At 35.4% G+C, this 21,614-nt stretch overlaps 1 protein-coding gene across 1 annotated transcript in view; it reads right to left on the bottom strand.

Moving 5' to 3' along the window:
* The window catches only part of ANKHD1 (ankyrin repeat and KH domain containing 1), a 165,344-nt gene that overhangs the window by 46,372 nt on the left and 97,358 nt on the right, over positions 1 to 21,614 (bottom strand). The window contains exons 12-15 of the mRNA XM_006891229.1: positions 9,894 to 9,981; positions 5,704 to 5,831; positions 5,385 to 5,528; positions 3,630 to 3,732 (exon numbers count right to left, since the gene is read on the bottom strand). Coding sequence (XP_006891291.1) covers positions 3,630 to 3,732; positions 5,385 to 5,528; positions 5,704 to 5,831; positions 9,894 to 9,981 — 463 coding nt within the window. The remainder of the gene's footprint in view (positions 1 to 3,629; positions 3,733 to 5,384; positions 5,529 to 5,703; positions 5,832 to 9,893; positions 9,982 to 21,614) is intronic.

A 21,614-nucleotide genomic window follows, 5' to 3' on the forward strand; every position in this document is an offset into this window, starting at 1 on the left:
AGGGATGTAAGCACAAAAGAGGATCTTTATGTATTGATGATGAAAATATAAATTGTTATGGTCATTATGGCAAACAAATTTGCAGCACTTGGTCAGATAAATATTATGCATTCCAATGGTAAGGCATTCCGCTCGGGTATATATGTCACAGAAATCTCACAGATCCTTAAGTGTAGAATAAAAGATAGGATACAAAGATCTGTAGCACAGCATTGCCTATAAAATGGATTGTTTTAAAGTGGGATTTCTGAGGCTCTAAATTGCATGGGAGGAGACTGCCACTCTTTCTCCCTTGCAGCTGCCTGGTAGATTAGAACTATCAAAGAGGTGCAACCTTTTCTGACAAATTATGCCACTAGAGCTCCCCTTGTCTATAGCAGGAGAGAATTAAGTGTCAATCTAGTGCTCATGGGAAGACAGTCAAAATAAGGATATACAAGTGAAAGCACTGTGGTCAAGGTAAACACTATCTTGAGTAGACATTTGGACAGAGCTTATAAAATTTTTCACAAGAAACAAAATGAGATCTACAGTATAATCGCAATTATGTAAATGAAAATACACATAAAAGTCATTAATTTCTTTTCCCAAAGGAATACATTTTTAAAGAATCTATAGGAACCAATAAATACGTATATAGAACACATTACAATGACTGACATGGGAGAAAGGAATGAGAACAGGGACACAAGGGAATAAATAAGAGTCATTATAATAAGCAGTAATAGCATATGATTAACTTATCTGGTATATCTGAAGCGCAAAGGGGGAGGGCTGGTGAATGAGAATGGGGTGGGGTTAAAAGTCAAAACAAAGTCCAAATAAGTACTAAGAGGGTTTTGAGAAAAGAAATTACTCTTCAACAGGGCTTCAGGTGCACAAAAATAATGTGTTTTATTTAATTTAAAGTCATTTTAATACTTTGAACCAGTTTAGTGCTCTTATTGTACAATATTTTCTTTTAGAATTTCTTTAGAACCAACTCCAAGTAAGTTATATGGAATGAATAACATCAATCAACAAATTATATACAAAATTGATTTGCAAGGAGGGACCAATCCTTGCAGAGAGACATCATGCTTGGAAGGGTGGAAGGACAGAGTGAGAGGAAGACTCTCGATGAGAAAGACTGACTTAGTGACTGGGGTAATGGGGGTAGGTGTGTCAGAGACAAGAGGTTTTCTCAGGATACAGCAGGGTTTAGAGCTGTTGCACAAAGGGTTGCTATGAGTTGCAAGCAACTTCACGGCACATAACAACAAACAGTTTACATTATTTATACCTCCTTTCCCATCTGAATATTTAAATTATATCTAATAAAACTTAAAAGTAATAAAAAATATCTGTAAATATTCATTAAAATTATTAAAATTTAAAAAACAAGAACAAAAAACCCACAAAACCAACTTAATAGTGACAGAAAACTAAGCATGCCATTTCCACATTTTGCTGAAGTGATTCTGAGGCTACATAGAAGTTCTTGAAAATCAATAAGGGATAAGTAATAGAAAAGAGTGAGCAAATGGAGCATGTGGAGAATGAAAGAAAAGGACATCTGAATAAGATATATTTAAAATAGACATTTAAAAGTAAAATGTTAAAGAACTTGAAAGAATGACTACTAGAAGAAGAGATTCCTAGAGAGTAAGAATGCTTCCTCTTCCCTAATCATATAAATATACAAAACCTAAAACCCAAACTCACTGCAGTGAGTTGATTTCAACTCACAACAACCCAAAAAGACAGCAAAAACTGCCTCAAAGGGTTTCCATCCAATGCTCTATCTACATCTACATAATAACACACAGCTACCATAATTTTACTGTGGAATGGCTAGAGGGTTTGAATCACCAACCTTCTAGTAAGCATTTTTACCAGGATACTAGTATCCTCTATATCTTCCATCATTCAAAACAAGTTTTTCCCCAGTTATCTCACTGATTCACTGTGTACTTTTACTTTAATACCATTAACTGATTCTTCCTAATTCATATTGATGTTCTAAGATACATACGTTTATACTAGTATGACATTTTTTTTTTGAGTGCTTTTTTTTTGAGTAGTATGACATTTTTAACATGACAGATTATCACAATTTTGAGGCTGCCTGGATAATTAATGACAATATCATTTATTGTAGTTCACAATAGCAAGTGCCTAGGGGTCTACAACCAAGTGTTAAAATGCCAAATTAATTCTCTAAGTAGTAAAACACCAAAGTAGGGGAAAGAGAGAGCAGATACTCAGTACAAGGAGGCATTTCCATCAGCAAAACATGATTATTAAATATCAACTTCTTAAAAAGCATTATTCATACATTCATTTATGTATTAAATGTATATTAAGAATGCTTTACCTTCTTTCTACATGGCCTCCCTCTCCCCTCTCCCCTCAGTGTCCTTCCTAAATTTTTTTTTGTCATTTTGAGGTTTTGTGCTAAAAGTAATTTTAAAAAGTATTTTTAAAAAATAATTTTAATGAACATTTACTAAAAATTATTTTTTAAAATTATTACCAAATTTCCCTTGCCAAAATTACTATAATCTTCTATAGGGTTTTGACAAACAAATAATAAAAGTATGTAAGTGTAAATATTTTACTAATAGCTGCTAACTCCTTAGAAGAATCAGAGTTAACAAGAACATGTTTAATTTTCTTTTTAATTGTAAAGCTAAAAGAGTTAAGATTCGTTTTCTGAAAAGTCTGAATAGCTAGGTACCTAAGGGTAAACTGCTAGAATTAACTTAACTCAAAGACATTGTAGCTATCTCACCTCTAAAATTAACAGGTTTGAAAATCAATTATTGGTGAAGACTTTTAATTCTTCAAATTACTAAAACTGATATAACTTGACATAAAATTCACTATCTCTGACCAACTTTTCCTTAAATCGTTATTAATAGTATCTCAATGTGATTTGAAAAAATCTAGGGTTTGATGACCAAACCCTGAATGAAATACACTCATAAGTTTGTTTTTATGGAATCTCTAATACCCTATGTGTTTTCTATTTACTTCAGAAGACTCAGAAAGGGCAACTACATGATTTTCAATTAGAGATATTTGATGCCTATAACTGAAAAGACAAGAGAAAAACATCATAGCTCAAAGACTTGAGATCTTTAAATACTTTACATCTCCTTTTAATATTAATTTGGAGTAATATTTATAAGTATTTAATAGTGCTTTGTCCAGGTTTACAAATGGAAACATTTACCAACGCTATTCAGCATTACAGGAAATGAGCTGAATTTAATTCTTAAACCTCTCAGTCACCAAACTGAATCAATATTACTAAGACTTAACTACAACAAAATATATTTTCATTTTAACATCTGAAAGATTCTCATGGAAAAAGAATATCTGATAAATGTTTGCTACTGTAATATAATCAATAATTTGGATTGCTTCAAGTATTATGTGTGCCAGATGAAGACAAGAAGTTAATTTTTCCTAGCAGGGTGTTTCTTTTCTATTTGAGATCATCTAGAAAAGGATTTGTCCAGAACTGCCTACCTCATTTAACAAAGGGTACACATTAACCTCCTACTATGAACTTAGACAGTACTTTAAAAGTTACCAACTAGGTGATAAAATAACTATGTATGGAAAGCAATTAAAAAACTAACCTTTCTGTACTCCTACAAGGGCAGGAGAATTCTCTTGTGAAGTTCTGTCAGGTTCTTGGGGAGGTACAACCATGGCAAGCGTTTGCACTGGTACACGTGGAACCTAAAAAGTCAACTCAGAAAAAAATAATCTCAGACCAAGGAGTAAAACGAAGGCTCAGAAATGAAACTAGGATCCTGTATTAGGCTTGTCAAATTCATAATTTTATTTCTTAAGATAATACAGGAAGTCTCCAAGCAAGGAATAATTTATAAGAATATTACTGAACAAATCAGGATATTTAGACAGTCAATGATTTAAATGGAAATGGAATCAATAATCCTGTCTTGCTAAGGAGAAAGTTTTGCCAGTTCCAGTTATCTAGGAATACAAGTCATATAATTATAAACTGGCCAATTTACCCTTGTTACCGAGTCTATTATGGGAGAAGGTGTGGTGCACATATTTCCTCAATTGGAGGATTTTCGTAGCTCTCAAGGTAATTATGTAGAAAATAGCTATGTAGGATTTCACTGGCCTTGCTATATTTGCTATACTTTCCTTAGGCTTAAAAGTTAAATTCTTTTTTTTGTGCATATACTCTAGTTAATGACACATTCCTGATTGAGGATGGTTATCTTTAGGATAATTCATCGTGCCTTGGAGATACTGAGGAAAAAGTATGCCACTTGGTTTAAGGGGGAAAAATTTCCTTTTGTTCAATATATTCTTTATTCCTTTACATTCAATGTATTTGTTATAAAAAATAAAACCAAAAACAATTCTAAAGACTAGTTGAAGTTAGGCAACTTGTAATATGAAATAATTTTCAAAAGTTACTACTTTCAGTAAAGAAAACCAAAAAAAGGAGAAAGATTTTCACTTATCTTAAAAGAAAATAAATATTGATGGGCCCACCAAAACAGGGCTGGCAACCAGTGGGATGCATATCAAGCCTGTCTGCCTGCCTTCCTCTACAGCCCTTTTTCCCTACCGGCACTTACTTCAATGAAGACAGAAAGACAAAAGTTAAAATGAGAGGCCTGGGAAGCAAATGCATAGAGTGGCCTTGGCAATCCTGCACTCCAGCAAACAGGGACTGTGGCATGAGTTTTCCTGAGGGCACCTGCAGGACCCAGACTCAGTGCATCGGTGCAGTGTCCAGCACTGGAAAGAGAGGTCTGGTGCCAAGTACAAGTTTGAGCCCTGGAGCACCTGTGTTGGAGGTACTGACACCAAAGCTCTCCAAAGCACCCTAAAGAAAGTACAATATCCTGCCGTCTTCATAATGAAGCCTTGTACCTGGGTCAAGACCAAGACCAAACTCAAGAAAGGGAAGGTACAGGGCTACAGGTTAGAGTTATATGCCAAGCAGTGCTGGTTTTATCTTCCCACAGTTCCAAAATATAATGCACCAGGACCTTTTTCTACTCTTTAGCTCTATCAATCACATCTTGCCTCTTCTTCATTCCCCTGTCCCACCATCCCCATAATCATCTAAAGTAGGGAGAGTCAGGGGAGATATATCATGGGAAGTTTTGGCTTATTCTCCTTATTTTTCACCCCTTTATTCTTTCCCACAATGATACCATTACTAAGAAACAAAATAAGCCACCTTTCCCTCCCACATATACAAAAAAAATTGTAAAAAGCTAGAACCTTATTTGTCACAGTGTTCAAAACAAATGAGAAACTCAGTTTGTGTAAAAATAATTTAAATAAAAACTCTCAATGAATTTGAAGAATATTTACAAATAAGCTGTGTTTCATTTTACCTGAGATTGATCTTGAGAAGGTGGGGTAAGCTGAGACATGTCTGTGGTAGGAACGGACAGAACGTTGTTTGGATAATCCAACAGATAAGAAACAACATTGGTATGGCCACCCTTTGCAGCTTCAATGAGCATTGTTGAGCCATCCTATCAAAGAATGGACATCAAAAAGAATTTTTTAAGTGTTTTTTAAAATAACCTCATTATGTGAACATTATCAAGTTACATAAAATTTTAGGAGGTTACATACAATCAACGCATTCTTAAAAACAAGTATGAAAATTAAGCAGTGAGACCAGACATATATATGTAAGTAGAATACCTTGAGTCGATGAGTAGGGTCAGCCCCATGAGCCAAGAGTAGTTCAACAACTGCCAGGTGACCTCCTGCACATGCCAGAGACACTACGGTGTGATCATTATTTGCTGTAGCCCTATTCACATTGGCACCTTCAGAGAAAAACAAACATCACTATTAGTGAAGAATGAAATCAAACCAGTTCAAAGACACTATCACTTTTAGATGTTTTTAATTACAACAGATACACAAAAGTGCACATACGTGTATAGGTTGAAAATTTTTCACAAAGTGAACACACCTGTGGAACCAGCACCCAAAGTAAGAAACAGAACATTATCCACAACCCAGAAAGCCCATATTGTGCCCCATTTCAGTAATTACCCACCCTCCCAAGGGTAACTACTATCCTGACTTCCAAACTGGTTCATAGTTTTTGAACTTTATATGAACGGAATCATACAGTGTATCTTTTGTGTCTGGCTTCTTTCGCTCAATATTATATTTGTGAGATTCATCCACCTTGTTGCGCGTAGTTGTAGTTCGTTCATTCAATATCACTTTTAAAATGGAAAATCTAGAAGACTAAGATTAATAAATATATACAGGTTAACGTAAGCATCAAAGCAGTATCATTTCATGTAACTCTCAAAATGTTTCAAAACATTTTAAAAATTTATTTCTAGAAAGTGGCAATATAGCCAGGTCTCAAAATAAAAGAAAGTAAGATTCTTTTAAACAATATTTAATTCTTCATACTGTGTATTTTAAGAGTCAGAGGACTTAATATGGAAAGAAGATAGATCACCCAAATATTTTCTTTCAAAGGTATTTAATAAGTTGTTCAATGGCATTGTACAATATATTCTGAAGAAAGTTTAAATAGAAAACTCCTCTAGTATATTTTTGATAAATAATGTTTGACTCCTGGAAAAATTGAACTGGTTTAAGTTAAGCTAACTTTAATAATCCCAAATGGTACTAAACCAGGTAACACAGACTATAGCAATATTTATTTTCCCCTCTTTTTAAATTTAGCCCATTTTATGTAACAGAAAAATAAACCCACAGCTGTTTAAATTATTATTCAATCTTTAAACATTTAAATGAATTCAATCTTTATTTAAAAGTACATTTTAGAAAAGCTAAAACACAACAACAAACATCCTTATTTTAGCAACATGAGATAATGTTTCAAGTTGCTAAGAGTCAATTTAGATGGGAAATAGGACAGCAATAATTACAGCCTAGAAAAATAAACAATCTTTGAATAGTTCTGATGATACACTTTGCAGATTTGTTTGGTACTGTTGGGTGGATCATTCTTTAATCTGCTGTAAATTATTTTCACGTTGGATGAGGGCAAAAATGTCAAAGCGTTTACTTTAGTGAACAAGTACAAAGTAAGCCTTTGCTTATCTTTCTTACTGAGCACTATAGTCCTTGTCAAGGAGTACACACTTGAAAAGAGGCTTAGATTTTGTGGGAAGGTACCATGGGGTTGGAAGACAGTGACACTTAGAAACACAGTCTTGGAAGACAGTGACACTTAGAAACGCAGTCTTTTATATAATGAAAAAATTAGGAAATGTTCTTTAGAGATTAGTAAGTGATCACTAAGTCTGTGCTTACAACTTTATTAGGTAGCCTGACACTAGGTACTACCATGGGTTTAATGATGTCTCCCCAAAATATGTGCTGTAAATAGTACCTTTATTATATGTGGATTTAATTCCACTTGTAATTACTGGATCAGGAGACATACTGCATTGGGCAAGTCCACTGTTAGGGACCTCTCCAAAGTACTGAGGAACATTAATGTTATTTTTGAAGACTAAGGTGTGCCTGATACAGGTCATGGTCTTTTCAATCACTTCTATGCTTCTGATAGCTGGAGAATGATTAAAGATGATAGACAAAGATCTGATGTCTTTGAATTATAGTGTTAGAGAACAGTGCTGTGGATCCTATAGACTGTAAAACAACAGACATATTTTGGGAAAAGTACAGCCAGAATGCTCCTTGGAGGAAAGGACGGCGAAGCTTCAACTCACATAATTTACTCATGTTGCTAGGAGAGGCTATTTCCTGAGAAAGAACATTATGCCTAGAAAGATGGAGAGTCAGCAAAAAGAGGGGAAGACCCTCAGCCACATTATCTGCAGCAATGGGTTCAAATGTGTCACAGATGATGACTGCACAGAATAGAAGATAGTTCAGAACTATTGTTCATAGGGTCATTTTGAGTCATACTTGACTTGATGGCACCTACAGCAACAATAATTCATTCAGAAATAGATGTCTATTATGTTAATGAAGCTATATCAATGTAGGGTATGTCTTAAAAGTTTTAAGACAAAGAAGAATGTATTAGGCACAGAAGCAGGTAAACCCAGATGGGGGAAGCTGTCACTTTATAAGAAGACTGTCACACCAAGAACTAGAGTAGATTGCCCAGGAGTTGAAAAGAAATAAAGACCATTCCCAAAAGCTGAAGGAAAAAGCTACCCCTCGAGTTGGTGCCCTGAATTTAGACAATGAACCATCTAAATTTTGAGAGAATAAATTCTTGTTTATTACCCACTTGAGGTATTTATATTATAGCAACATTAAGAAACTATGACAAGAATAATTTGGTGCTCTCTTCAGTAAAAAAGCACAACAAAACTTTCAGTTTATCATTTCTATATGGTTGAAGTAAATAGTTCTTATAGATACAAACAGACCATTATCTAAAATGGATGCCTTAATTGGTAGTGAACTGGTGATATTTTAAAAAACCTACCTCTATGAAGTGGATTGATTCAGTGACTGGGATAATTGGGATGGGAGTGTCGGAGATAGTGCGATTGGTACAGGACAGAGCAGGATGTAGGGCTGTTGTACATAGGGCCGCTATGAGTCACAAGCGACTCAACGGTACATAACAACAACCCTCAATTTTATCCATTTAAAGAAATAACTAAATGTAAGTGATAAAATAATTTTAATGTCATCAAATGCCAGAATTCTATTAGAATGTAGGTTTAAAATTTTATTTTAATAACATGATACTACTTAAGTGGATCTTCCTTGCATTTTAGGATGGTCCATCAGATCCAAATACTATATTAAGAGGAAGAACCAAATAAAATTAATGGTATTATGGCTTTTAACCAAAAAAATGGTATTTATTTATTTATGGTTCAAATGAACATGAGTTCAACAGTGTTTCACTTCTGTATAGTAAAGTTATGAACCAAATCTTCAAACATCATCTGAACTGTTTTGTCTGGATAAATATATTCTTATAGTAATAGAATCTCAAGAGACATATAAAAGGAATAAAAACACTCTTGTCCATACATGGAGGTGCCAAGAGTCGGAGTTAACTGGATGACAATTGGTTTGATGTTTTTGATTATACTGTCAATTCAAAGGCGCCACGACGTACCACAGCAGCAGATGTCCTCACTCCTACTGCCAACCTAACTACAACACTCTAAAAAATTTTTTTCTTAAAAAAATAATTGCATCAAGTCAAAACCAACTCATAGCTGATCCTCCAGTGGGTTTACATGGCTGTAAATCAAACAGGAGTTATGATAACCATCGTTCTCCTGCAGAGCCACTGGTAAATTTAGACTGCCAGAGAGGCATAGCATTTAGGTTAGCAACACAGCTCCCTATCAACTATGCTACCAGGGGGCCCTAAAAAACAACTTCACTGTTTAGTGTTAAATATATACTCTACCTAAGTAGCTATTATTATTATTATTAATTACATAAGGGAGCTCTGGTGGCCTAGTGGTGAGGAGCTGTCCTGCTATTCAAAATGCATACATATCAAATCTACCAGTTGTTCCATGGGAGAAAGATGGACAATCTCCTCCTGTACAATTAAACTGCTTATGAAAACCCAAGGGGGAGGTGGGGGGAGTGTAGGCTATGAATCGGTTCTGACTTAACAACAATCACCTAAGTATAGCTGAATATTTTACATGTGGTTTTTTCCAACTATAGAAAGGAACCATATGTTGTTTGGTGATAAAATTATTAAATACAGAAATTTCCCAGTAATCATTCTGTGCTTACTAAATACCATACAGCAACCAAACAACAGGATAAAATACTCGTATTGCAGGTAAAGTAGATTTAGTATAAATTACAACACTTTAGGATTTTTTTCAGAAGTTGTAGTTTCTTGGAAATAATCAATTGCACTTTTTTTTTACCTTTGCTAATAAGAAACTGCACAGTGCACAAATGACCAGCTCTTGCAGCTTTCATCAAAGGTGTTCTCCCACCTTCAGATTCATGCTCCTAATCAAAGAGAAAAAAAATAATTCAGCATGCCAATATATTAATCATCTATTTCAAATATCTAGTGCTAATGATATGAAAAATGAAGAGTTAATACTTACTCAACATAGTCAATTTACATCATCTACTTTAAGTCTTCTAAAATACAGAATTTCAATCCACACACTACATAGCACAACTTTTTTAAGTTCAGTTATACATGAATTAATTTTTAAGGATAGCATCAATCCTTAATTAGTCCCCAAAGAGAAACAATTCTATTTTTTCCCCAATTCTAAGGTAAAAGATGTTTTCCTAACTATTCATCTGATCTGTAAAAAAAGTGATCTTTAGTCTTGTGAGGTAATTAGAAGAACTTTATCATCTCAGGAGTTAATAAGAGTTCTTTGATAGCAACCTCTAGAGAAAAACACTATCACATATTAGGATTAAGGGGAGGAAGGAAATCAGCTGGCAGATTTTCTAAAAGCAAAAACTTAAAATGTCAAAGGCAAAAGTTACAGTCCTGTAACACCAGATCATTATTCTTTCTAGTAAGTTTGCCAAGAAGATGAATGAATGGTAAAACAGTTTCTAAAAATACTAAGTATCAAATGTTACTGGAAGGAGTTTCCTTGTTAAGAGAATTGTGAACTCTTAAAACATTCATCTAAGTATTAAAATGTAGTTTATACATCTTCTTATCTATCCTCTATTTCACTATATATACAAAGATCAATTTCTGTTCTCTTCTGTAACTAAGAAAAACTTGACAAGGAACAATGTTTAAGTAAGGCTTATTTCAGCCCTAATTTAACTAAGAAAATCCTTTAACTACCACACTGTCAACTTGAAAACTGTGTCAGCAAAATAATCAAATTTATAGTCTATTTATGTATCTCTCTCTTTTAAAGCTCAGAAAACCTAACAATGAGAAAGAAGAGTGACTGTCAAGTTAATAGGAACCTTTAAAATGAACTACACAAACAGCAATTCCACTCTAAGGTCTTTCAACTTTACAATGTAATACTGCTCATTTTTCTGTAAAACATTTTAGGTTACCCTTTGATTTGCTATGGCATACTGTAGACAACTCTGATTACTTCTCAAATGCAGAGTAACTATAGATAATGCTAAATAGTGGCAAAATAATTTGGCTTCAGAATGGATTTTGAACTTACATTCAAATACTGGTAAATTTAAATTCTCACAGTTTATTTAAAATAAAATCAAATACACTTAGAAGGCCTATAAAATTGTCTCTTTAACTCTCATCCTACTCGTTCTTGAATAAGCAGTATTATCAATCACATACTGGAAATAAAAATGCCCCATTACCAACTTATTTTCCTATTCTCACGTTTCTTCTTCCCCACATTTTTACTTGTTTAACCCCTTTTCACCTTTCACATCTCAAGTCAAGTGTTGCTTACTCAAAGAAGACTTACAGAAGTAGAAATCCCAGTTCTGACTGTTCCCATTTTTAAGCCTTAATTCTCCTTAGGTTTACAGCATCAGCTGTGTATTCATGCTGTTTCTAGTCCAAGAGGAATTTTAATCTTTTGTCTGGGCACAGCTATTTTAGTTTTTCTCCCAAATCTTATCTAAAAGGAGTAGTGGTGTAGTGGGTTATGTGCTAGCCTGAGAGGTCACTAGTTTTTATATACTAGCTGCTCCATGAGACAAAGATGAGGCAGTCTGCTCACAGTAAGATTTACAGCCTTAGAAACACAATGGATGGTCAGCTGTCATGAATTATAATGGATTTGATGACAGTGGGTTTGGTTTTTTAAATTTATGACTTGAAATGATATAGAGAAGAGAGGTTCCTAGAGATATTAACACTGACTTTACCTTCTTGACTGAAAGTCACGTGTACTTATAGTTAAGCAACTTTGTGATAGCTGAGAAGGGCTCAATCAACACACAGTAACCTAGAGAGAGAGAACTTGGCTTAAAAAAAAAAGTATTAAGAGCTTTATGCACTTCACGTTTGTTTCAACTAAGAAAAAAGGAACAATGGTTTTTCAGTTTTGAATAGTGAAATTTTAAAGTACATATATATATTTTATCTTAATATTTAAAAAGTAAGCTAATCCCTAACAGTATAAGAAAGATGGGCAAATTCCTCCTGTGTGATTTACAGTTTCTGAAAACCCACTAGAGAGACTTAGCTAGAAATAAGTTGGTTCCAACTCGATGGTACATAACAAGAACAACAATAACTAATAGTTAAAATTTATTGATAAGTGGATAGCTAAGAGTTCATAAGACCCCTAAAATTTTATGCATAAAATAAAACATTTCAAAGTTCTGGTTCTGGAAGATAAGCACTCTAAGAAATAAAGACCCAATATCCCACCCTGCAATTTGTCTTTTTTGCTGTTGTGTACCCTGGAGTTGGAACTGACTTATAGCTGGCCCTACAGAAGGTTTTCAAAGACAGTAAATCACAAGGAAGTAGACTGGCCATCTTCTCCTGTAGAGCACCTGGTGGATCTGAAAGATCTTTAAACTGGCAGCACACCAGAGCTTCCTGCTTGGCGACAAAATTTAATTTGGGTAACAAAATTTATTTTTTTATTAATTTTTCCAAAATCCAATTTTGATACTCCAAATACATATTTAAGGATTATGATTATTAATATGGTGTTTCTTGGAGTTGGAGTGAGGCATATGCTAAAGAAAATAACCAGAATCACAGAGAAAAGGGAAAGGGGAGAGACTGTTTTATACTACACACACTAGAGAATATGCAAATTCTCTCTAGGGGCCGGGGTACGCTCTTCCAACCCATCATTATATACTAATCATTATCTGAATTAAATACTGTTACTGATCTGATTTATATCCCTCAGGAGAACTGGGATGGTCAAAAGAGTAAAAGGCACTGTCCTAGGAACATGTCCAAAAATCACAATATAAAAACAAAGAGAAAAACCTAAGATTATTCTGTTTAGATGAAGAAAAGATCTTATAAAGCAAAGATGGAAAATAAAAATCCAAACTCAACAATAATGCAAAATTTTCTGTATAGAGTCTACCAGTGTCTCAAAGTATGGACTATAGAAATATTACCAAGAACATCTTCTGGGATATCAGTTAAAATGCTGATTTCCCACATTAATTCCACTGACTCTGAACCTCTAAAAGAAAAAGTGGTAAGCCTCCTTTTTAAAAAAAAGAATGCTACTCTTTGATTCACAGAAGGTTTGAGCTAACTAGAGAAACAGATTGATAATCACAGTTCTTTTCACAAGGATAGGAAAATAAAATATTTTATGTGAAATAACACTGAGCTTTCTATCTTCTAGAGAGGAGCCTGAAATATTATACAAACTGAGTAAAAGTTCATTATTTTCACACAATAGTCTGTTAAATGCATTCAGTTATTCTAACCAAAATCAATTACTCTAACAGCTAATAATGAAAATACTTAATAAACATTATGATTAAGAATGTCTTAACACTGAGAAATTTTAGATTACCTAAGCTATCTGTTGTTCTAATTTATTTCTAATTAAAAATGAAGGATTGCCCTTGAAAGTCAAGAAATCTTTTTGGAATACAATGGACATTAAATTTGACTTCTGTGATCCTCAGGTACAAATTCCACAACTGTTTTCAAAAAGAATGTTTGCCCATAAACAAATATGGATCTTTATTTTGAATTATCTCACAGGAAACAATTTTAAATAGAAAAAGTTTAACTTTTAGTTTGTAGAAATTAGGACACAAATAAGATGGTAAGTTTGACCCTAATTTTTTTTCATTTGTTTGAGAATTATATAAAAATAACCCAATACAGCAACCTTAAACCTGAGTGTCTAATTTTAGATGAATGAAGTTGAAGGTAAAGGACTTAATTATTGAGACTAGCCAATTGGATCACTGCAAACTCTCCCAATTACAGAAAGCAAAACAATTCTCTGAATAAGAAAATCTGTTTTCGCCAATGAGGCTTTTTCCTATACATAGAAAAAATACTAAGGAGCCACATTACTAATAATACAAACAAATCTCTTCTTATTGGGACTTCAGATTCTTTTTTATATGAAGGTTTCCTCGGTTACCCAGCAGGATTGTGGAACTTCTTGCTGAGATTCAGATATTCAGAGTTCTGGTTGCCTACATCTATCCTTTATGTGGTAGCTTACAAGCATCAAAGGCCACCCTCACCTGATGCTTGGCCGGATCTATGCCCTCCAAAATAGTCTTCATGTCCGCCTGCTTGTCCTGTGAAAGGAAAAAGAAGAACTCACGGATCTTATTCCAAAAACAAGGATCACATTTGGCCATGAAGACCTTGTGATTGCTACTTCACATGCTGGATTTGATAACTCAGGATCTTCTGCTAAAAAGATGATAAAAGTGGTTTTCTATGACTAAAATGTCAGCATAAACCTTCATTTATGGAGAAATAATTCTGCTGAGTGATTTAATCTCATGCCTTTGTCTTCAAATATAACTAAAGTCACACATACAGGAATAGTATCTTTTAACATGTGATCAAGTAAAAGCAAAAGACATAAGGCTACCAGAAGTTAAGGGAAATAATAAGGAAAATAGTAAAAAAGAATTGAATAGCTATAGAACTTCTCTTAATAAAAAATGCTCATATAAGTTAGTGTTCATACTTAGAACTAGACTCCTGAAACAGAAAACTACCAGATGATGAAGATAAAATTGAGGAGCCAGTGAAAAAGGTAAAAGTCACTGATCACAGTCAGCCAAGCTCACAAATAAAAGAAATAAAGCTTCACTCTAACTAAGTCATTCCAATTGCCTACCCAGGCAATGTGTTTATTCTAAGAAGACTCATGCTCCTCTGATCACGGAAAATAAGGCTGATTTAGTAAGAAGGTATTACGAGATAAGCATTTTATAATGAATTAATAAACTATTAAGGATAACTTTGTCTCCCTCCCCATACATTATTTTCAACATATATGCCCCAGTAAATTAAGAATAATAAACCTAATCAACATGGACTCTATCAGTAAGTATTCTAAAATTGTAAACAATATTAATTTTGGCCAAATACTTCCCTACACTTCCAAATAAATTAAGAAGGTCGCAGAGTTCTTAAATAGCTGAATTAAGTGATATAACAAAGAAAACATTTAAATGTGAGTTGGAAGAACTGAAGAAAAACAAAAGTACAAGGAAATTATGAAGGACAAGCTTACGAAAGAAACAATGCATAGGAAATGAAAAGAAGTGAATATAAAGATAATACAGGTAAGAAAAATAAAAACACAAATAAAAAGTATCTCAAAGTCTGCTTTGAAGGAAATGGCAAAAATAAGGCCCCAGGAATAGATGGTATATCAATTGACATATTTCAGCTAACAGATGAGCCCTGGAGGTGCTCACCAAGTTGTGCCAAGAAATCTGGAGAACAACCACTTGGCCAACTGACTGGAAGAGATCTGTATTTGTTCCCCTCCCAAAGAAGGGTGACCCAACAGAATGTGGAAACTACAGAACAATATCACTGATTTCACACGCAATCAAGATTCAACTGAAGATTATCCAAAAAGTGACTGGAACAGCACATCAGCAGAGAACTATCAGAAGTCCAGGCTGGGTTTAGAAGGGGTCATGGTACTAGGGATATTGTAGCTAATGTTAGATGGATCTTAGCTGAAAGAAGGGAATACAAGCGGAATGTCTATCTGTTTTTCATTATAACAAACTGTGGCTGACTCTGAGAAGAATGGGAATCCCAGAACACTTGATCGTGCTAATGAGAACCCTATACTTGGACCAAGAGGCAGTCATCAGAACAGAGTAAGGAAACACTGCATGGTTCAAAATTGGGAAAGGTGTACGCCAGGGATGTGACCTGTCTCCATACCTTTTCAACTTGTATGCAGAACAGATTATCTGGGAGGCTGGGCTCTATGAGGAGAAATGTGGGATCAAGATTGGTGGAAGATCTATCAACAATCTGCGATATGCAGATGACACAACCGTGCTTGCTGAAATTGAGGAGGACCTGAAGCGCCTGCTGCAGAGTGTCAAGGACTGCAGCCTCCAATATGGATTGAGGCTCAATGTCAAGAAGGCAAAGATTCTCACCACTGGGCCAATTGGCAGCATCAGGATGGATGGTGAAGAGATTGAGACTGTTCACAGCTTTAGTTTACTTGGCTCCACTGTCAACATTCCTGGCACTAGCAGCCAGGAAATTAAAAGACGTATTGCGTTGGGCAAGTCTGCTGTTAGGGACCTCTCCAAAGTACTGAAGAGCAATGGTATCACCCTGGAGACTAAGGGGTTCCTCATACAGGCCATGGTCTCTGCAATCATTTGCTATGCATCAGAGAGCTAGGCAATGACTAGGGAGGATAGGAGAATTGATGCCTTTGAGCTGTGGTGCTGGAGAAAAGTGTTGAGTGTCCCATGGACTGCTAAGAAAACAAACAGGTTCATCCTAGAGAGGGTTAAACTGGGCTGCTCCTTGGAGGCGAGGATCCTGAGGCTTTGTCTGACATACTTTGGACATGTTGTAAGGAGGGTTCTTGGAGAGGGACATCATGCTTGGGAGGGGGAGGGACGGCGCAAGAGGGGAAGGCCATCTATGAGGTGGACTGATTCAGTGAGTAGGTAATCGGGATGAGTGCAGGGGAGACAGTGTGATTGGCACAGGACAGAACAGCGTTTAGGGCTGTTGTACATAGGGTCACTATGAGTAGCAAGTGACTCAACGGCCCATAACAACAAGTCAAATAAGAAAATCAGTCACTTACAGATGACGGGAAATAATCTAGTAAGCTTTCACAAGATTCAGAACCAGAAGACAACAGAATAGAGTGTGGAATTTTATGGTTACATTAATTTGTAGATATAATTAACAATATTTTCACAATGAAATGTATTGGTGACTCCTTTTTTAAAGAGGAAGAAGAAACTTAAGTTAAAATATCAGTGTCAGCCAGCCAAAATATTAATCAAGTTAAGGAAGTTTTAAAATGAAATAAAAATACATTATGCATGTAGGAGTAAAATATCACAGTATATCTTTCTCACTCACATTGCTATTAAGTCAGAACCAATTCATAGTTGAGCCTCAACTGGGTTTCTCAGGCTAGAAACCTCATGGGGAGGAGATGGTCCATCCTGTTCCAGCAGAGCTTGTTGATGGATTTGAACCACCAGAAAGTTGTGGCCTTGGGGCTAAGTTCAACCTTTTCTGTGTATGTGAATTTTTTTTAAAAAATTTTATTATTTTTGTGTGCGTGTACCGTCAAATCAGATCTGACTGGTACAGGAGGAAATTGCCCCTCCTTCCCCGGCAGAACATCTGGTGGATTCGAACTGTGCATCTCTGGGATTGTAGTTGCAGCTTCTTGCCACTAGGCCACCAGAGCTCCCCAATGTGTATGTTAATTTTTAAAGAAAGTTATATATAATAAAGTATATAGAGAATATAACTATGAGTATTTCTCAGTATAAATTTCCAGGATTTGAAAGCTAAAGACCACAGTCTCATGGAATAACTTAATTCAAATGAACACAGTTCATACAGTTTATGTCCTACATCTTGGTGAGTAACATCCAGGCTCTTAAAAGCTTATGAACAGTAATCTAGGGTATAATTAATGGACTTCACTTATCTAGAGCAAGTAAAAAGACAGAAACCAACGACTAAAGGAGGAAACTTTTTTATAGGACCAACAACTTATACAAACCATACCAGAGAATGTAAGAACTAGGTGGCCGTAGGTATTGCTGTGAACCATTCTGTTCAGGGGTGGAAATCTAACCAAAGAAAAAAGATAGAACAATATTGAAATAAATTCTTAATGAGTCTAGATGTACAGAATTCACTGAGACTAGAGGAATTCCTGAGACCACTGCCCTAAAACGCTCTGTAAACTATAAACTCAGACTATGCTTAGAGAGATTTTTTTTTGCTAAACAACGTATCGATACATTAAATAAACACTATTCTTTTCCTGAAAAGAATGGACAGATAAGGAACACTACACTGGAATGGGAGAAGTGAGGGACAGTCTAAAGGGAATGGATGATTAGACATTGTATGTATGGAAATGGACAATCTAGAACAAGACATGCATTACAAAGTTAACTGAAAGAGGGAAGAAAAATGCATAGTACTGAATGAATGAAAATTCATCTTTTCTGTAAACTTTCATTAAAATTATCATTTAGAAAATCTAAAAGCTATGCAGAATAGGCCTTTTTTAAAAAACCACTATCCAAAACAACTATGATATATCATCCCACTCCAGTAACAATAGAAAAGCTCATCAGTGCAGCAAACAACACATGCTGGGGAGGTTGTGGAGAGATTGAAACTCTTATTCACTGCTGGTGGGAAATGTACAATGGTACAACCACTATGGAAGGTGGTCTGGCATTTTTTCAAAAAGTTGGGGGAAAAAAATACCACCTTGACCCAGCAATTCCACTACTGGGGATATACCCTAAAGAAACCAGAGCCCCAACTGAAACAGATGTTTGCACACCCATCTTTCTTGTTGTATTATTCACAATAGCAAAGAGATGGTAGCAAATCAAGAAGATGGAAACAGCTCAAGTACCGATCAACAAATGGATAGAAAACATTCTCATAATGGAATATTACGTAGCATTGAAAAAAATTTAAACAATGAACTCAGAAAACATTACAGAAATGTGGGAGCCTGAAGGACATTTTGTTGAGTGAAATATCTCAGTCATAAAAAGACAAATACTGAATAACATCACCATTATAAAAGAGGACAGATATGGAGAGTTGGGGAGAGAATAGGAAAAGTATAGAACAATAATGAACGCTCCAACAGACTACAAGAGAGAAAGAACTGTCTGAAAAGAATTTATGATTAGGCACCATATATATGACAACAATCTGCAACAAGCGGACATTAGTGGTGGGCAGAAAATGTGCAACAATTAATAGTAACACTAATACTACTCAAAAACATAATGCAGATTGTTGATGAATCTTCCATCAATCCTGATGCCACCCTTCGCCTCATACAGCATAGCCTCCTGGATAATCTGTTCTGCATATAGGTTGAAAAGGTATTGGGATAGGACACATCCCTGGTGTACACCCTTCCCAATTTTGAACCATGCAGTGTTTCCTTGCTCTGTTCTGACGACAGCCTCTTGGTCCAAGTATAGGCTTTGCATTAGCACTATCAAGTGTTCTGGGATTCCCATTCTTTTGAGAGTGAGCCACAGTTTCTTATGATCTACACAGTCAAACGCCTCTGTACAATCAATGAAACACAGATAAACATTCCTCTGGTATTCCCTGCTTTCAGCTAAGATCCATCTAACATCAGCTATAATATCCCTAGTACCACGATCTCTTCTAAACTCATCATGGACTTCTGGCAGTTCTCTGCTGAACCCAGCTTGTTAAAACTGAGGAGGACCTGAAGCGCTTGCGGCAGAGGGTCAAGGACTGAAGCCTTCACTATGGATTAAGGCTCAATATCAAGAAGACAAAGATTCTCACCACTGGGCCAACTGGCAGCATCAGGATGGATGGTGAAGAGATTGAGACTGTCCACAGCTTTAGTTTGCTTGGCTCCACCGCCAACATTCTTGGCACTAGGAGCCAGGAAATTAAAAGACATATTGCGTTGGGCAAGTCTGCTGTTAGGGACCTCTCCAAAGTACTGAAGAGCTACGGTATCACCCTGGAGACTAAGGGGTTCCTCATACAGGCCATGGTTTCTGCAATCATTTGCTATGCATCAGAGAGCTAGACAATGACTAGGGAGGATAGGCGGAGAATTGATGCCTTTGAGCTGTGGTGCTGGAGAAAAGTGTTGAGTGTCCCATGGACTGCTAAGAAAACAAACAGGTTCATCCTGGAGAGGGTTAAACTGGGCTGCTCCTTGGAGGCGAGGATCCTGAGGCTTCGTCTGACATACTTTGGACATGATGCAAGGAGGAACCAGTCCTTGGAGAGGGACGTCATTCTTGAAAGGGTAGGACAGTGCAGAGGGGGAAGACTCTCTATGAGGTGGATTGAATCAGTGACTGGGGTAATTGGGTAGGTGTGTCAGAGAGTGAGATTGGCACAGGACAGAGCAGGGTTTAGGGCTGTTGTACATAGTGTCGCTATGAGTCGCAAGTGACTCGATGGCACATAACAACAGCAACAACTAAAAAAACAATGGAAAAAAAACCCTAAAGCAACCACTATCACTTATGAGTACTGGGCTCCTTTTGGGGGAAAAAATGTCGGCATGATATCAAATGGTCAACATGTACCCTAAAGCAAAGATAATGAGTAGATGGGCAGGAAAACTAGATAGAACAGCAACTTAAAAGGCATAAAGGAATGTTTATAAGTGTGAAAAATGTAATCAATAGCATTGAACAAGTGACAAAGAAATTAATTGAACAATCAATCAAACGTAACTCATTGTATAAATTCACTGAAAACATATTATTTCTGAATCTACCTATCCAGTGTCAAAGATTAGAAAAGCAAACACCAAGTTTGATTAGAAACATTCAAAATTAAATAATTATGGGAACTAGGGTTATAAAACAGAATGTAAATGTTACAAAACTATAATAATACAGATATTTTGTGGGAAGATATAGTAATCTCAGATTTTTGGAGTCAAAAATTACTTTATAACCATCTGATTAAAAAAAATTAAAATAGTTCATTTTAAAAGAAATTAATGAAATATCTGATTATTCTTATAGAATACAATTTTATACTTATGTTTTATACAGTGTATCAAAGCTTTGGGAGGAATAAATAAGTAGTTCATATGGTTACTTAGCACAAACTGAGAGCATTCATAAAATGAAGCAAATATCTAAAAACCCACTAGAAGTTACAAAATTAAACCATGCACTTAAAAGATCCAACTCATTATAGTGAGAATGTGGAAGACCACAAGCTTTTAACAGTAAAAAAGAAGTAATGGTCAGCATTTTTTTTCTCTGCCATTTGGCAGCAGCTACTAAAATGCAAAATAAAAGTAAATGTGAAAAAAAAATCCAGAACAAAAGAAATTCTGAAAAGTTTGAAGTCAAAGAAATAAGAGAAAATATACCACAAGTTCATCCTAACACTTATAATGACCTTAGATATTCATGGCATTTCATTTTACTATTAAAAAACACTTTTAATGATCACTAGTTAATTTTTTAAACATAAACATTTAATTTTAAATTGTTGTTGTGAATGCATGCCATTTGAGTCAGATGACGTTCTAGCAGGTTTTCAGTGGCTATAAATTACATGGGAGAAACTTGCTCATCTTTCAACTGAGGACTATGTGGTGAATTTGAACCACTTGCTTTTGGTTTGAACCCTTTATCCAATTTAGTTAATAGTTCTAAATTAGTTAAGGACAATTCTGTAAAAATCTGAACATTCCAGTCCAGTTACATGTTTGCGTAAAAAGATTTTCCCACCCAAGCCTAGAAACTATTTACATAGATTTCAAATGATATCTTTTTAACTATTTTGAAATAGCAGACACTGGTGATTGGGACATGGAATGTGAGAACCATGAATGTAGGAAAATTAGACATTGTTAAGGAAGAAATGGAACGCATAAATGTTGACATACTAGGCACTGGTGAGATGAGATGGACTGGCATGGGGCATTTTGAGTCGGATGACCATATGATATATT

This window comes from Elephantulus edwardii, unplaced genomic scaffold (assembly GCF_000299155.1).
Source record: "Elephantulus edwardii isolate Elephantulus edwardi_28Jun2011 unplaced genomic scaffold, EleEdw1.0 scaffold00095, whole genome shotgun sequence".
NCBI lineage: Eukaryota > Metazoa > Chordata > Mammalia > Macroscelidea > Macroscelididae > Elephantulus > Elephantulus edwardii.